Source organism: Ambystoma mexicanum, chromosome 2q (genome assembly GCF_040938575.1).
Source record: "Ambystoma mexicanum isolate Mex_15411 chromosome 2q, UKY_AmexF1_1, whole genome shotgun sequence".
Classification (NCBI taxonomy): domain Eukaryota; kingdom Metazoa; phylum Chordata; class Amphibia; order Caudata; family Ambystomatidae; genus Ambystoma; species Ambystoma mexicanum.
In genome coordinates, this window is record NC_090924.1 from 1,303,780,780 (window position 1) to 1,303,799,106 (window position 18,327).

The following is an 18,327-nucleotide window of genomic DNA, read 5'->3' on the forward strand; positions in this document are numbered from 1 at the left end:
ATACACAGTTACTTGGGGCAGAGGATTGAGTTGCCTTTCCACCATTCATCAATGACCACAAATTACGGCCATTATTAGTGACAAGGACATCCATCATTTTCTCTCCCTGTCGTTGATGTCTAAGGTGTCTATTCGCTCTATTCCAGCTTTGATAAGAGACTAACAGTACCTTTTTCTCTTTAAGGAATAGACCCGTATTACTGACGCTCTTTCTTAAGAGGTTCAGTTTTCTCTTTAGTTCTCTCTTACGCTTCCAGGTTGCTTCATCAAATTCAGATTTGAGAACTCACTGCATTGTGATTTGTCCGAATTCCACAAAAAGTGTCCTAAGCTTTTAGGTTGGCACGCTACGTTTAGCTCTTCTAGTGAAATATTTTTTATTGTGCTTTCCAATTTTTTATTCAGACCTTTCCCATTCCAATTAAACTTAACCAGGCGGTTATTAATAATCAGATCTATATGTCGCCCGCCTTCATCAAAATACATCCCATTCAACATTTTAAAGGTTACCATGTTATGGTCACTTCGCTCTGTTCCTTTTATCCACAGGCCATTACAATGCTCAAATAGGTTTCTAGAGAGTATTATGTAATCAATAACAGATTTTGTTTTATTACCCAACCAGGTATATTTCGGAGGTACGTCACCCACCACATTCCAATTACAGATCATCAAATCCCAATCAGCACAGAATTTTAACCCTTTCCTGCCCTTCTCTTCTACAGGGCTTGTGCCATATGCATCATGCCGATGACCCAAACAATACGAGTTAAGGTCACATGCTATCAAGATCTGCATTCCTCCCTCCTCAATCACACAATTTGATAGGACTTCCAAGATCTGCTCCAAAACGTCATCCAGCAATGATCCCACAGGGTTATAGTAAATATTCAGGAGTAGAATGCTCGTGATTAATTTGATGGTCCAATTCCATTGCAACAATTCCATTACTGGAATAAGCAATTATTTCTGCTTTCCGGAACCTGGAGTTCTTTGAAGCAATCAGCAGGCCACACGACAGGCACTCGCCACCCTTAACGATCGCTGCTTGGCATATGATACTGAAACCATCCATCGTGATTTCTGAGAGCATCCAGGTTTCTTGCAGTAGTATTAAATCATAACAGCAGAAAATGTCATTGCAAGCATTCTTCATCATGAAACGTCTATGACTATGTGTGTTCCAGCTCAATACGTTAATACCCTTGTATGTTAAAGCAAAGCTTCACTTTCATCTAGTTTCTGAAAAACTTGTGGGAGGGTTCCTGGTAGCAAAGTACACATTCTACTCTGAGGAGACTCTCCTTCTTTACTTCCGTTACCAGTTGCTATGGCTGGGCTCGGCCCTAAGGCTTCCTCTCTGCTAGTCGACCTACAACCCCCCCTAGTCACATTAATCCTCTCATCAGGTTTAGCAGTCGAGATCTTATAACCCTTTTCCAAAAAGGTACCTACTACTGACAAAAGAGCGTTGACCCCCAAACGTGATTGTAGACCCACTTCCACGATTTTGGTGGTGTTTTCATATGGGAAGATTATGTATTCTATATCATAGGTCGAAAAGAGGTATAGCTCCGGGACTTCCTTTACAATCCTTAGAATAGATTGCTGATTCAATGTTACTTGATCTTCAGTGGATAGCGGTCCTTCACTCTTTGTCAGCATGCTGGCCTCCTCCTACTTCTACCCCCACATAACTCGGGCTAGGCTGCACCCAGGTTTCCTCGAATCCCAGACTTATGCAGAGTCTGTTCTAAAACCCAGAGTTGAATCCTGTCTGATGCACTGCTTTGCAAGCCCACATATCGACTTTACCATTGAGCCTTGCTGAGCCCCATCATCCCTAACCAGCAGCCCTCCAAGCCCTAGTTTTAAGGACTGTCTGTGAAATAATGTCAATTCCCATTAGCATAATCTATCCATCTCATTCTTTCTGATTCAAGTGCAACTCCAGAGGTTCGATGTCAGACTGCAGGCACAGTCACTCTCTTGGTACACCTCTGTAGGACTACTACAGCTGTGCACTGCTACTGCAATGCAGAAAATCATGAGGCAGACAGAGCCCCTAATTATAGGGAGAGGGTTATGGATGGCCCACAGAACTTGAGCGATCCCTCCAAGTGAGCTATGGATGGCCCCCAGAACTGGAGCGTGCCCTCCAGTTAGGTTCAAGTCTGGAGGCTGTTTTGTCCCTAAGCACCCCTGGTTTTCAGCGCAGACCCATAACTGTTCTCCTGCATCCTTCACTCTCTCTCCATCGTCTCTCTTTCTGGCTCTTTGCTCTGTGCTCCATACTGCCCGTCTCAAATGCTAGGCAACACCCTTTTATACTGTCAGGTAACCAACATCTTGGCTGGTTTAAACTGATTTACCAACGGCTTCCGAAACCTTCTAGAGATTGCACTAAATCTTTCCATGCCCGACTGTTTTAATTGAGTCAATGTTACGCTGTGTGGTGCCTCCCCTGCAGGGACCAGGGTTCTAGTCCGAGGCATTGAGTAAATAATCATCCACCAAACACTGTTATCTCATATTCACAATTCCTGTGAACAATTAAGAAATCCAGGATAATAATGTGGGATACTGGAAAACTACTGCAACATACTTACCCACTTACTCTTCCCATTAACATGGATATATTGCAATTTACAGCCTTCCCCGACAGACATTCCTAACCACCCTTTCTCACAACACCATGGACGATTAATTGGACTGGAAGTCCTACCTCTATGTTTATGTATTTTTTTGGAGCTTTCCTCTAATCAATCCACAATACTCCTCCCAGCCCTGCCCTATCCCAAGCACACTAGAAAGGGCAGAGTGAGAGGGAACGAGGACTGTGATGAGGATGTTCTGGTCGTAATGAAGTTTACTGGTAAGTAATCGGACCTTCGCCTGACTTCCTCGTCACATGGATATATTGAAATGTACAGGAATAGCAACAATACCTTTTTTAATCATCAATGTGAGATGTAGGTCTGACAGTAGTACAGCAATTTCCCACCCATCGGTTATGTGCATCCCACTTCATAGTCCATTAGTGACAAACATTCTGTGTTTCATAATCCCGAGTGTTTTGGGCATTATACTTGCTGCTGCAATGTGACCTTCAAAACCATGTGTTATGGCACGACACCCAGTAGAAACTCTGCCTTGGAACATAACTGTTCCAAGGGATGGGTGTGTATGGCACTCCCCACTCAGCCTAATGAGTTATTGCACATAAAACAATGCGAGGAGTCTGCGGGCACATGCTGAATCTATCTATGCCTGGGAACCACTGTTTAGGGCTGAGTGTGGCCATATTAGTGCCCTACTCACATGGTGTTTCCTTGTTCAGCACTTCTTGGGCTTACATGTTGGTGACTATACTGCCTGCACTCTGTGGGGGGAAATTAATATTTCACTCTAAGGGAGTACTGAGATTTTGCTCCCCATAAAGTCTGAATAGAACTCCTGGGGAAATGTGTGTACCTATCAGGGTCAAGCATACGTCATAGGGGAACTCCAGGTCCCTGCTATCATGGATATCAAAGGTTCGGTCCGATAGCACAGCGAGTAGAGTGCGCTTTGATATCCGTGCAGAGCCTGTTATCCCGGCGGGGCCAAACTCAGCCTTTAATCCTTCCGAGGTCGATAAATGAGCACCACACCCCCTGGGTAATAATAAGCAGCGCTCAGATGCCTGAGGGTTCGTAGCGCTATATAAATGCTAAATTATTATTATAATTAAAGGTGGTAGTGCATTTTTTTTTGCACAGTCCTTTGTCTACCACTTTGGAACTCCTATCCCTAAAAATCTACATAAAGGTAGACTGCTATAGACGAAGACTCTGGCAGAAAGATGCTGGAAGCAAGTGCGGCTGTTCGTACCCATAAGTTTCCTATATGTATCCATATGTGTGTGCTTGAATTCCTTTTCAGTGAGAGGATCCTTAATGGTGTGTGTCTGTGTGTGTGATGTGTTGGTGCTGTCTGATAAGGTTGATGATGAGAGGTTGTTGGCGTGGGTGTATGACTTGGGTGTGAAAGCGTGCATGGGTGATTGTTGGCATGGGTTTGATGTATGTGGTGTCTGTGCATGTGTGCATGTTGGTGTGTCTCCAAGAACCCGTGTCACAGCGATCCAGCACACATATTTTACTTACTTAGACTTATTAATGGTCCTCTTTAGCTTCTTCTCCAGCTGCTTCATTCTGCCCATAGCTGCATTGTATTTGGCCGCTGTCTCCTTGTGCAAAAGCTCACTCCGCGTCTTTGTTTGTTCTGCCTCCATGACCTTCAAAGGGGTGATAGAAAACAGCAATCACGTGTCTGCTTTATACATTTTTAATTAGGATATACTAGCCAATTCCTTTTCAATTTTTCTATTTTTATAATGGGTAAATAGCTCCATCCATGGTGGCCAATAAGTTATTACAGAGATGTCCTGTTCTAGCTATCCAGCCACCGATCCTGCCTTATTTAAACACAGTTAGGAACATGACAAAGCATAAGCCAAAATAAACATGTATTTGTGTGCATTACTATACGTGTGTTTATGTATAGTTGTGTGATAGTCGCTCCCCAAATAACGCTTTCTTGTACATGATCTCTGGATCAGCCCTCCCCACCTGTTACCCTTGCACTTAATCTCTGGATCCTCTGCCTTCACATGATGATATTGTATGCAATATCTGGATCGCCAACACCCCACACCCCAACCTGATACTCCTGAACACAATCTCTGTACACAACAGCTGTAGATGGTCTCTCGGTCATCCCTCCCCGCCTGATAATCTTGTACAAGACCTCTGTATTGTCTCTCCCAAACATGATAACATGATAAGCTAGGGCATGAGTTCCAGATCATTCTTGCATACCCGATACTCGTATCTCTGTATCTTCCCTGTTCTCTGCCCCTCCTCCCCTGATACTCCTTTCCATGGATAATCCCTTCTCACCAGATGGTGCATACATGATCACTGAATTGTCCCTCACTACTCGATATTCCTACGCTGGTAGGGTAGGGACTTTGGGGACTTTGAATTTTCCCTTGTTGCCCGATACTCTTGCATAGGATTTAGCTCTAAATCAATTGTCTGCTCCATAACAAATTAGATTCTCTTTAACCACAATTCTATGCACCACCATTTAGCGTTTGTCAATGCAAGGTGCGTAATATATAGATACCCCAAATATTAAACCAAATAAACAATTTAACCTCACTATACTGAGAGGAGGATGTCAACAGATAGCTCTGTTATCGTCAACAGACTCAGTGTCCTCAACTCTTCGCAAGGCAGAACTTTTGGGACATAAAATGGCATCCTGAGCCTGTCTCGTACAGCTGCTATAAAACGTCAGGTGGGATGTAGAGTATTAACGAGAAACAATGATTCTTCTCTTGGACCCTGGTATCGCCACTAGATATCTTCCCCTGAACAACTAGTTAATTCCTCGAAACAACATACCCTTGGTGAGGACAATCCCAGAAAAGTGTGTGCAATTCTTCCCCGCACAGGCAGAGCCGGTCTAACATATATATCAAGGTCATGAAAGACTAACAATGGCATCACCATTCGAAAGTGAGGAATCTTACTGTGTACATGATTCATATTTAGAGATAGCATAGCATCAGGCCAAGCGCAGAACAGCGAGAATGGATGGCCAACCCTAGCGTTGGAAGAAAAGAGATGTAATTGTTGTCAACGGAAATAATCTTTTCCAGTAAGGACAGTTATCCTGCAGAACGGAGATGGAAATAGCAGACTAGCGCTGTCTTTTAAATCCAGTGTGGATGAGCATTTAAAATATATCATTGAATTTGTAAACAAAAAAGAGCAACAAATAAAAACAAACGTAACATCATGTGTCTTGCTGAATTAAAGTGACTATTTTTTGGAATGAGCATTTCATAAATGTTTGATGTATCTATTCAGTATCTAATATGTAAATATAAGAAGGATTTAGCAAATGACAAAAATCTCAATTTTGGCTGTAGGTCTGTTCAATAGCTATTCAAAGCCAAGCATTGGCACCCTCTTAAAATATATCCTTGTAGGACCACTTTATCGACCACCTATTCCACCTAGGCCATGTCAATGTTTAGCGGACACTTTTACCAGCATATTGTTAAGCGTGATTATTAGAACTTGGAAGGAGAATTGCTAAACTCGAATTCATTCTCGGGTTCTTAGCTGTTAACTATGGCTCCCACCATTGACAACAGCGTTACTACACAAGCATTTTACAAGGGCTTTCGTTCTATTTTATTTGCATTTTCATTTATTTATTTGAAATAACATACTGCTTTGAGCAGAATCCCTGTACAAGAGTGACATCCATTTTTCTGGTTGCTTTCCAATCATAACACTATGTAATGTGGATCAACACAAACCAGACGATGGAGGAGTACAAATCGACAACAATAAATGGGAACAATAAAGACGGTCAACATGATGATTTACAACAGCACACGACGGAGTCCAACCGGATACCACACCAAAAAGCTCAGCGAACGATGTTAACCAAACAGTGAGGTTGAGTAGGGATTGAAAATGCAGAGTGCGAGAAGGAGAGTAGCGGGTGAAAGAATTAGCTAGGTGGAGGTGTAGACTACAAGTTATGTTATGTTTTGGGAATTTCATGAAGCACAAGACAATCCCCACTAAGAAACCTTGGCACCAGTTTTAAGTTTGCAACTGCTTACAAAAGAGGAGTAGGAAACTGAAGAGGGAACAGCGTACCCTTCAAAAGCCACCTTTCATGCAGGCAATGTGCGGAGATCGGAAAAGAAGACGCAAAAGTGAGGAGTGTAGGAGTCAGGGGAGAGAAAGAGCAAGGGGGAAGCCCCATGAGGAGGCTGGAGCAATAGTCCAGCCCGCTGACAACAAGAGTAGAAATGACAGCTTTTGTGGAGTGACAGATTGTGGATGGTTTTTGAAGATGTTACGCAGGTTTAACGTGGCACTTGTGGAAGCGGTGAAATTGAAAGGTTGGAGTCTGTGGTCACGGTCAAAGAGAACCACAAGGTTGCAAAGCATGGGGGAAAGGATTGAGGAGGAGGATGGGGGGAGAAGGATATAGGAGAGTAGGTTGCATATCTTGTATAGTGCAGGATTTCAGAATGAATCATCAAAACCACCAAATTCTCATCAGAACAAGTCCTGGTTCTCAAGTATCAGATAGAGTTTGCATCTACTCCTCTGGCGCTCACATTGTGAAAAACGTACATGTGTACCTGACACGGTGCAACAATATCAGTAAATGATTCAGACAAAACATGTTTGCACACGTAAGAGCTCATTCATGAAGCAGCGGTACAAGTATAAAAGGCACGAGCAAAATCCAACACAATTGTTCGAGATTCAACAAAGTCATTAATGTGTCTGGAAATAAGACTGAGGAAAGGTTTATAACCAGTTGTAAACTTAAGACTGATGGTTTATTTGCATCAAATTAATGAGCTGGGTTTATGCTCATGACCTTCTCGCAGAAGACTAATGAGCCGTCATTTATTTGCGCCAGATTCATCAAACAGTCATTATGGCTCACTACGCAAGTCCCCATTGGTAGCCTAAGAGCCTATAAAAGCAGGCTTGAAAGAGTCAAGATGCCAATTACTCAGATGCTGGCAGCAAGATGCCAGGGAAATAATAGGAAAAGTATGCTGCCCTCATAGCTTGATTCAGATTTCTAGCACTGGATCTATTGCAGTAGTGAGAGAAAACGGGGAGAAGTTTTTTCGGACCCATTCAATCGTAGTTGGGTCTCACATATTCCACCCATTTGAACCTTGTGCACCGGTCAAAGTAATCAACCAATCGTCACTCAGCGCAGTGATTCAGTAGCTACACGAGAGGGGCAGCAGGGCAGATCCCGCATGTTAAGTTACAGTTTCAATAAATGACACCTCATTGAAGGTTTTTGGTTAAATCATTTAAGTAAGGCTTAAGGAGAGTGTGCCAGATCCAGAAAGAACATCTTGGCTGACACCCAGATAGGATAGACCGAAGGACTTGGCAACTCACAATGTAATAGAAAGTTAAGCTATTAAATGTTAGGGCTTATCTAACATTTGACTGCTTTTTCAACCCGTTGTTAGGCAAGAATTGATGTAGTAACACTGTGTGAGACTACACAACACTTACCTGCTTGGTATTAGGTAACCCACCTTCTTGGTATAGGTCTGTACTACACAAGCTGGCCGTGTGACTGAGCAGCCAGGCCTATCTCAAGAGGGGTAAATGTGAGCAGTAGAGCTGTTGCAATGAAATTTGCAAATACAAGTAGCCAAGTAACACACTCAAGGTTTCAGTTATAAATAGTTATTTATTTAACATCAATGTTTAAATACGCGTTCTTTAAAAAGGGCAAGGTATGTACCAATCAAATATACTTTAAAATACTTTTCCAGAATCACCATAAGTTTAGTTAAGACTCTTAGATGCTTTTTAAATACTTCCTACACCCAGAGGTGACTTCATTCACAAGGACAGTAATGGCATTTATATATCACTAGTTATACTTTGCAGATTTTAGGCTTACAGAAAGGAAGGTAAAAGGGTCAAACTGGTTCTCAGTATAGGTGAGGACAATTCATCTTCCAATGATATCTAGACAAGCCTTTCCCAGCAATAACAGTCTAAAACAGGTTACCACCTATGAGGGACAGAAATATCAAAGTCAATGGGCTAGAAGAGTCTGCAAGGAGCCAGGACAGCCAAAGTCAATTGGGACACGGTCTATGGAGCTGAGGCACTTCTTAGATAATAGAAGTCTTGCACTGTCATGATCTCTGCTTCCAAAAGGTCAGGGTTTTCCCAACTCCCTTGGAAGCAGATCCATAACCCAGGTTCCGAGTGCCAACCAGTCCCAATTGGGACCTTTTGGACCCAGTCCTGGCGCCAGTGGCACCAGGCTCATAAATATGCCCAGTCCCAGCGCTGGAAGCGCCGGGCTCATAATGCTTGGGTGGACTTACCTGCAGCAGACCATGCTGCTTACTTGCCTGCCAGTTGAGCCTCTGATCCTCTTCTGTTTGGAACTACTTTTCCTGGTGGGTGGGGCAGGAGCCACTCCCTAGATTCAGAACACTGGAACTCTTCTGGAAAGCAGGAACTCTTTTCTTACCTAGGCGTGGCTGTGGAAGGAGACACCTAAGCACTACAGGAGGCTATTTAAACCACACCCGATGGATGAATCTTGCTTTGCGTTATTCTGCATCCTCTGCAGCAGAACGCTCATCGTGTCTTCTGCATCTGATCCTGGGCCTAAGGAAAAAGGCTTACCATCCTGAATCCAGTCTTCAGCAACACCTATAAAGACAAGAAAGAACAGGTTAGCATTACGGTCTTCAGTGACAGCTCTTCACTTACCTGGTCCATCGGCTGTCACCAACGCCTCGCGCTGCATTCCGGCATCTGAAAGACAAAAGCTTACCAACTCTTCGCACGCTCCGGAGGCCTTCGGCGCTGCATCCCGCATCTGAAAGACAAAACAAGGTGCGTTTAAAGACATTGGGGAACTTTAATACTCACGTGCCATTACTCCTTTCCACATCTAACCCAGTGGGTATTCCGGCACCCTGCAGCCGCTCCGAACTTGTACCTGCAAAATAAAAAGACAGTTAGAGCGCATCGTGAAGCAGGCAACAAGCGCTTACTTACGTGCTTCCAGGCGCTTCTATTCATCACACGGGCTCCATCTTCAACTCACTTCAGCCCATCATCCGCCATCGCCGGAACCCTGCAAAACAAGAGACATCATTACTAAAGACTTTAAAGACATTAGAATTACTCGAAACTTACCGTTCGTGCAGTAAACGACGGACAGCAGTCCTCTGAAGTCAAGAGGCCTGCTACCCTTATCCAGTGAAGAAACTGGTTACAGCACCCTGCCCCGAGGCAGATGGAGAGCACAGCGTTCACTTACCTAAGGTGAGAGCGTTAACCTTTGGGGTTCTACAGGAGAAGAGAAAGGGAAGAAGAGAGAGACATTCAATAACCCAGTTCCTTAATCCCATATTTTCTATCTGCAGACATCTTACCCTTCGAGTCAGACATACAGTGCACAGAGGTCCAGCCCAAAGAGCCAGCCGTGTGTTACACATCACCTTTGAAGATACGGTATACGCCCAGTCAAGACCGGCGCCTCTACGGGAATCAGGTGAGCGTTACAGAACGCAAAGCCTACCACAAAACTCCCGTCCAGGCGCTATGGAAACCTCGGATACCGACCAGCTAGCCCAGTTACTTGGGGAACTAAGGGCAGAAGTGCATGCAGCCCGTCAGGAAACGAACGCTCTAAGAAGGGAACTGATTATTTCCAAGGAGCGAACAGATGATCTCGCTAGACAATTGCTACAGTCACAAGCCGGACAGACCCTGTTACCCGCATCTGGGGGAAATCTTCCTTCTACATCCTCTATGAATCCAGTGCAGATCAACCTACCTGGGAATGTACCTCTGGCTCCGCCCGAACGATTTTCTGGTGACCCAAAGAGGTTTGCAGTATTTATCAATCAGTGCCGGGTGCATTTCTTATGCCGGCCAGCAGCCTTTCCAACTGATTCAAGCTAAAGTAGCTTTCGTGCTTTCGTACCTTAGTGGCAATGCGGCAGACTGGTCGATCCCTCTAGTAAATCAAGATGATCCGGTCCTCCATGATTTTCAAGCTTTTCAGCTCAGTATGGAAAAACTGTTCGCAAGACATTCACAGGGGCAGGCCTTGGACAATGAGCTTCTTTCGTTGCGACAAGGTAATCAAAGACCTTTTGGCTTATATTGCGTCTTTCAACAGACTGATAGTGGAAACTCAATGGCCTGAGGACAAAAGGATTACGCTGTTTTATAGAGGTCTACGTGGAGAGCTCAAAGATGTGTTAGCCCAAGTAGTGAATCCCCCACAAGATTGTTCGGACTATATAGACTTAGTCGTTCAAATAGATCACAGACTGCAGAACAGGAAGGCCGATCGTTCCAAGTTTGATGCTCGAGTATTTTCCAAACCGCCAACTCCTTCCAAAGGAGTAGACTCCGGGGAACCCATGCAAATAGGGGGTCTGAAAGGTCCTCTAACACAAAAGGAGCGGGAAAGGAGAAAACAGTTGCAATTATGCCTCTATTGCGGAAACTCAGGGCACTTTCTTCGAGACTGTCCGGTGAAACCTGCCAAGAAGGCAGTAGGAGCTGCAGTTACCAAAGTTACAAACTCTGAGCAGGGAAACGACCTCGCCCGACAAGAATAGAGGTCCTCTTGCCGAGCGTGAAAACCAGTTCCGTGACCTCGCATTTCGTGATACCTATGGTCCTCATTAGCCCTGATAATCCGGATCGATTACATGCAATTGAAGCTTACGACGACAGCGGTGCCATCGGCAATTATGTGGATCATGAAATGGTTTTGAGGATGAATCCAACTCTTTGTCCCAAGGCTGTAAAGGACGTCATTACTACGGTGGATGGTACGGAGATAGCCTCCGGGCCAGTAACGCATACCACTCAAGAGGTGACGCTAGTAAGTCAAGATGGACACCATGGGAAGATCGTGTTCGATGTAATCAAGGCCCCTCAGTTTCAGATTATTCTAGGAATACCTTGGTTAGAGAAACACAATCCTCTGATCGATTGGCGAGCAAGAACGGTCCAGTTTCCAGAATGTGTCTCTACTTGTCACCCTCCACCTGGTGTTGCACTGGCAGCAATTTCTTCAGAGACTCCCCAGTTACCTCCCGAATACCTAGAATACCAAGATGTTTTCCGGAAGGATCAGGCTAACTCTCTACCTCCTCATAGGTCTTATGACTGCCAGATAGACCTGATACCTGGATCTACTCCTCCTTGTAGTAGAATTTATGCCCTCACCGAGCCTGAGAACCTTCACCTTCGACAATACCTGGATCAATACCTGGCAAATGGGTTTATTCGTCCTTCCAAGTCCCCTGCTTCTTCAGCTTTGTTCTTCGTTCCAAAAAAGGAAGGAGACCTTAGAACTTGTATAGATTATCGCTCCCTGAACCAGATCACCGTTAAGAATAGATATCCGTTACCTTTGATCCCTGAACTCCTGGACCAAGTCAGAAAAGCATGCATATATACAAAGCTGGATCTTAGAGGAGCTTACCACTTGGTACGAGTAAAAGAGGGCGATGAATGGAAGACGGCCTTCCGCACCAAGTATGGGCTATTTGAATATCAGGTCATGCCCTTCGGACTTTGCAATGCCCCGGCCGCCTTTCAATATTTTATGAACGATGTCCTCAGAGAGCTCATAGATGTGTGTGTTGTTGTTTACATTGACGACATCCTCGTTTATTCTTCATCGGAATCTGAACATCGGAAACACGTGAAAATGGTCCTCGAAAGATTGCGTCAACACAAACTTTTCGCTAAGTTGGAAAAATGTGTTTTCAACGTGACTGAAGTTGAATTCTTGGGATTCATATTATCACCTGGCGGAGTGCGCATGGATTCAAAGAAGGTCGATGCAGTTCTCAAATGGCCATCACCATCCTCCGTAAAAGGTGTGCAAAGCATGTTAGGCTTCGCTAACTTTTACCGCAGGTTTATCCCCGAATTCTCTCGAATAGTCCAGCCCATCACTGCCTTGTTAAAGAAAAACAAACGTTTTGAATGGTCTACCGAGGCGGAACAAGCTTTCCAGGATTTGAAGACTAAATTTATCTCTGCACCAATCTTAAAACACCCTCGCCCCGAACTCCCCTACATCGTGGAAACTGATGCTTCAAGCCTTGCCATGGGGGCAGTTCTATCACAAAAGGACCCGGTAACCAATCAGTTGCATCCCGTGGCATTTTGGTCCCGCAAATTCTCGCCTCCTGAAATCAATTACACGATTACTGACAAGGAACTTCTGGCTATCAAGTCTGCCTTTAAGGCTTGGCGGCATTATCTGCTGGGGGCCCGACACACCGTTACTGTGATTACGGATCACCGAAACCTGCAATATTTGAAAACCGCAAAAGCCCAATCCTCTAGACAACTCCGTTGGGCATTATTCTTTGCCGAGTTTGACTTCATAATTACCTATCGACCTGGTACAAAGAACGGTAAAGCTGATGCCCTTTCTCGGATGGGAGTGGAAGAACACTTGATCAACCCTAAACCTGTACCAATCATTCCCGAACAAAGAATTCTGGGTGTAATCGCCACAGAATCCATAGAGGAGGTTAAGGATAAAGCCAGGCAACTTGTAACTCCAGCAGACATACAGAATTGGCATCTGCAGGGAAAGGACTTTGCAGTAAAGGACAACTTATTGTATTTCCAAGAACGATTATACCTACCCAGCACAGATTTACAGAAAAAAGTAATCTCTTGTTATCACGATTCTTTAATGGAAGGACATCCCGGTATGGCCAAGACCTCAGAAAAGATCAAGCGCTACTTCTGGTGGCCGTCTTGGAAAAAAGATATCAGAGACTTTATAATGTCCTGTGGAGTATGCGCCCAAAACAAGAGTCAAAAGGAAAGACCAGCAGGCCTCTTACGCCCTATTGACATCCCACCTCGCCCTTGGCATACGCTTTCTATGGACTTCATCACCGATCTACCTCCATGCTCCGGATACAATACGATTCTAGTAATCGTGGACTTATTCTCCAAGATGGCGCATTTCATTCCGCTCAAAGGCTTGCCAACAGCAGCAACTCTGGCCCGAGAATTTCTTGAAAACATCGTCCGACTGCACGGTTTTCCTTCGGTTCTAATTTCGGATCGAGATAGTCAATTTATTTCTCATTTTTGGCGAAGTTGCTGTCGGTCGGCTCAAATTGATGTGAGACTATCGACCAGTCACCACCCTCAGACCGACGGACAAACCGAGAGGACCAATCAAACTCTGGAACAGTATTTACGCTGCATGCTGCAACAAACTGAAAAAACTTGGAAAGACATCCTTTGGATAGCCGAATATGCCTACAATAACTCTGTCCATTCGGGAACTGGGAAAACCCCGTTTTTTCTTTTGTACGGCAGTCACCCTCGAACCTCGGAGTTGGATCCCCTCCAAGATCTTGAAACACCAGCAGTAGACTACCTGCATTCTACAATCACCCAAGCCTTTAAGGAAGCTGTTTCTCACCTTCAAAGGGCTGAAGAACAATACAAGAAAGGAGCAGATCAACATCGGAAGGAAGCCCCTCAATATCAAGTAGGGGATCAAGTCTGGTTATCCACCAAATATCTACCTCTGAAAGGGCCACGCACATTCAACCCAAGATACCTTGGTCCCTATTCCATCACTACCATAGTAAACCCAGTAGCGGTCAAGTTGGACTTGCCCCCGCACATGAAGATACATCCGGTCTTCCACGTCTCTCTATTAAAACCTGTGCAACCTCAAACCCGACTAACTAAATCTCCAAAACCTATCCTAGTTGATGGAGAACTCGAGTTTGAAGTCAAAAGCATTCTGGACTCCAAGATCTCCAAATCTAAACTATTTTACCTAATTGACTGGAAAGGCTACGGCCCCCAAGAGAGATCCTGGGAACCTGCTGAATATGTCCACGCTCCTCGCCTAATCAAAAGATTTCACCGACCATTTCCTGACAAGCCAAAACCCCCGGAGAAGCCCGGTTTGGGAGGGGCCTTGAGGGGGGGTACTGTCATGATCTCTGCTTCCAAAAGGTCAGGGTTTTCCCAACTCCCTTGGAAGCAGATCCATAACCCAGGTTCCGAGTGCCAACCAGTCCCAATTGGGACCTTTTGGACCCAGTCCTGGCGCCAGTGGCACCAGGCTCATAAATATGCCCAGTCCCAGCGCTGGAAGCGCCGGGCTCATAATGCTTGGGTGGACTTACCTGCAGCAGACCATGCTGCTTACTTGCCTGCCAGTTGAGCCTCTGATCCTCTTCTGTTTGGAACTATTTTTCCTGTTGGGTGGGGCAGGAGCCACTCCCTAGATTCAGAACACTGGAACTCTTCTGGAAAGCAGGAACTCTTTTCTTACCTAGGCGTGGCTGTGGAAGGAGACACCTAAACACTACAGGAGGCTATTTAAACCACACCCGATGGATGAATCTTGCTTTGCGTTATTCTGCATCCTCTGCAGCAGAACGCTCATCGTGTCTTCTGCATCTGATCCTGGGCCTAAGGAAAAAGGCTTACCATCCTGAATCCAGTCTTCAGCAACACCTATAAAGACAAGAAAGAACAGGTTAGCATTACGGTCTTCAGTGACAGCTCTTCACTTACCTGGTCCATCGGCTGTCACCAACGCCTCGCGCTGCATTCCGGCATCTGAAAGACAAAAGCTTACCAACTCTTCGCACGCTCCTGAGGCCTTCGGCGCTGCATCCCGCATCTGAAAGACAAAACAAGGTGTGTTTAAAGACATTGGGGAACTTTAATACTCACGTGCCATTACTCCTTTCCACATCTAACCCAGTGGGTATTCCGGCACCCTGCAGCCGCTCCGAACTTGTACCTGCAAAATAAAAAGACAGTTAGAGCGCATCGTGAAGCAGGCAACAAGCGCTTACTTACGTGCTTCCAGGCGCTTCTATTCATCACACGGGCTCCATCTTCAACTCACTTCAGCCCGTCATCCGCCATCGCCGGAACCCTGCAAAACAAGAGACATCATTACTAAAGACTTTTTAAAGACATTAGAATTACTCGAAACTTACCGTTCATGCAGTAAACGACGGACAGCAGTCCTCTGAAGTCAAGAGGCCTGCTCCCCTTATCCAGTGAAGAAACTGGTTACAGCACCCTGCCCCGAGGCAGACGGAGAGCACAGCGTTCACTTACTTAAGGTGAGAGCGTTAACCTTTGGGGTTCTACAGGAGAAGAGAAAGGGAAGAAGAGAGAGACATTCAATAACCCAGTTCCTTAATCCCATATTTTCTATCTGCAGACATCTTACCCTTCGAGTCAGACATACAGTGCACAGAGGTCCAGCCCAAAGAGCCAGCCGTGTGTTACACATCACCTTTGAAGATACGGTATACGCCCAGTCAAGACCGGCGCCTCTACGGGAATCAGGTGAGCGTTACATGCACAGAGTTAGAGAGTTTTGTAGAAATCACGTGTAGGGTCACAAGCTGTCAAGCCTGTGAAAAGGAGAGCTGGAATCAACTCTCAAAGCAGCCAATGCAAATCCCTGCTGAGAATAGCAGAGCCAAAAAGACACTGAGGTAAGTATCCCAAGTCGAAACAGTACCTCTGGTTTGAAGAAGAGCGGTCCAGCTGGATTCTGTCCTGTTGCAGCGATGCAGACCCTGTGTTCCTGAGCCTCAGTCGTGGGGACAAGAGGGAATACGATTGGAGGGCTCCTGCAGGCAGCAATTTGAAGGGCGTCAGCAGCTACAGGCTCTTTTCGGATCAGTGGCTCTTCGCAGTTTCAGGGCACCACGCAGATCTTGGATACTGGTTTGGCTTCCTTCACTCCTTGAGTCCTGCACTCTGGTGAGGGAACTTGAGCTCTGGTCGTCCTGCTTCTGGGGGGTCCTTAGGAGACGCCTGTTGCTTCTGGCCAGATTTCAGACGTTGCATTCGACTACGGATTTCTCGACACCAGGCGCTTGGTTCTTGCAGCAGTGAAGAAGTACAGCGAATTAGGGAGGATGGTCCAGTGGAGTTTGTCTCGGGGTTAGTTGGTCCCACTAACCCAAGGGAAGAAGTTGTCCCTTCCGGAGCTTCTCTTGTCGATCAGAAAAAGGAGTTTCAGCACAGCACTAGGGCTTCACCGGGCAATTCAAAGTTCCAGGAGAATGCAGCAAGCTTTGTTCACGGTTTCTTCATCTGGTGTTTCTCCCAGTGGTCAACCATGACTCTATTCCCAAAGCCCTCCCCTTTTAAACAGGTGTCTCCCATTCATGCACAGTCTAGGCTGTCAATCAAACAGCAGAGTAGCTGTCCTGAAAGGACAGCCAGCCAATCAAGACTGGTTGCATTCATGCAAACCTAGAGACAAAGGAAGGGGAGTTTCGGGAACATCCCTCACATCCTGCCTTTCCAGGTACACTGGAACGAGAGGCGGGTTTCAGGACTGAAGCCCGCCAAAGGCAAAATGAACCAAGAGCTCAAACCTGGCTTGGTGCGCAGAGTAAAACCCAAAGAAGACCTCACAAGCAGAAAATGGCAAAAAAAGAAGACCGGGGCCATTTTGACAAAATGGTCACCCATGGGTGCTATACTGCAGCTGAGGATTCAGCCTGCGGTAGAAAAGCACAATGCTAGGAAAACAAAACCACTTCACCAGCCATTTAAAATAGTGAGGGTAGCATACAAATGTTTACATGAAAGTGTAGGATAGGAGGCTACTAGGTAACCCCCCAGCACTCCACATAATTTGGTGTGTGCTGGACCTACAAAGAGAAAAGGTAAGTAAAGTCAGTGTCACTTTAACTATTCTTGGGAACAGTAGTCCTCACAAGAAAAGATATTTAAACCTTATGAGAAATCTAAAGGATTTCTCTGTGACACTGCACTGAAGCTGCTGAGTGTCACCATACAGAAAGTAGATGCCTATGGAGTTTGTCAGACTCCAAAAACAGAAGAAACACATAATCCAAATCAGGTCAAAACGCATAAGAGTGAGCAAAAGGTTTCACTCACACCAGGGTTATTGAAAATTCTCCCTAACACAGGGCATAAAGGAGGAGGGTGGAAAGAGAGAAAGGGGATTGCAGAGGTGTCCCCAGCATTGGTAAGGGACAGGGAAGGATTCGCTTGGAGCAAATGATGTTTCCCTACAGCACCAAAACCGCGCTCAATAGACCAGGCTTCAGCAAAAACGGCCTGCGTAGAAATATCGTAGAGCCATTCGGCCGCATGGGCATCAGGGTCTTCAGGCTCTATGTAGAATGTATCCCTCTCCTCCTCTATCCTGTCGAATAAAGGATCTGGAGCATGTGTTCACTTGTGGAGAAAGTGTAAGAGTGCACTAGTGCAGGTGGACATTCCAAGGGCTATAGCTTCTCCAGTTCACATACTCTATACTTGAATGCAGGAGGGGGCAGAGCCGATAATGATTCCTTACGGGAATTCCGGATGAACATCCTCGCCCTTAGTCTGAAGTGAAGGTCTTGCTTCAGAAATGGTGTTACTTGCTTTATCGTGATGTTGTGAATATTATAGGTAGGCCTGGGTGAACTTACATAAAAGTGATCTGCAAGTATTTAGTGATAAAAGAAATACAAGGTGACCCGCACATTTACGTCGGCCACTTTGGGCTGCCACATCCCACTGAAACTCATTGCCTGCTTTTGCAGCTTGTCCGCCTTGCTAGACTTGCTATTTTTGTACGCCTACCATGTATTTGCCAAGGATTTAAAAAAAGACAAAAACAAGCCCAACGTCCTGCAGAAGCCTAGAC

At 45.4% G+C, this 18,327-nt stretch overlaps 1 protein-coding gene across 1 annotated transcript in view; it reads right to left on the reverse strand.

Moving 5' to 3' along the window:
- The window catches only part of SH3BP5 (SH3 domain binding protein 5), a 477,928-nt gene that overhangs the window by 103,263 nt on the left and 356,338 nt on the right, over positions 1–18,327 (reverse strand). The window contains exon 5 of the mRNA XM_069648745.1: positions 4,149–4,279. Coding sequence (XP_069504846.1) covers positions 4,149–4,279 — 131 coding nt within the window. The remainder of the gene's footprint in view (positions 1–4,148; positions 4,280–18,327) is intronic.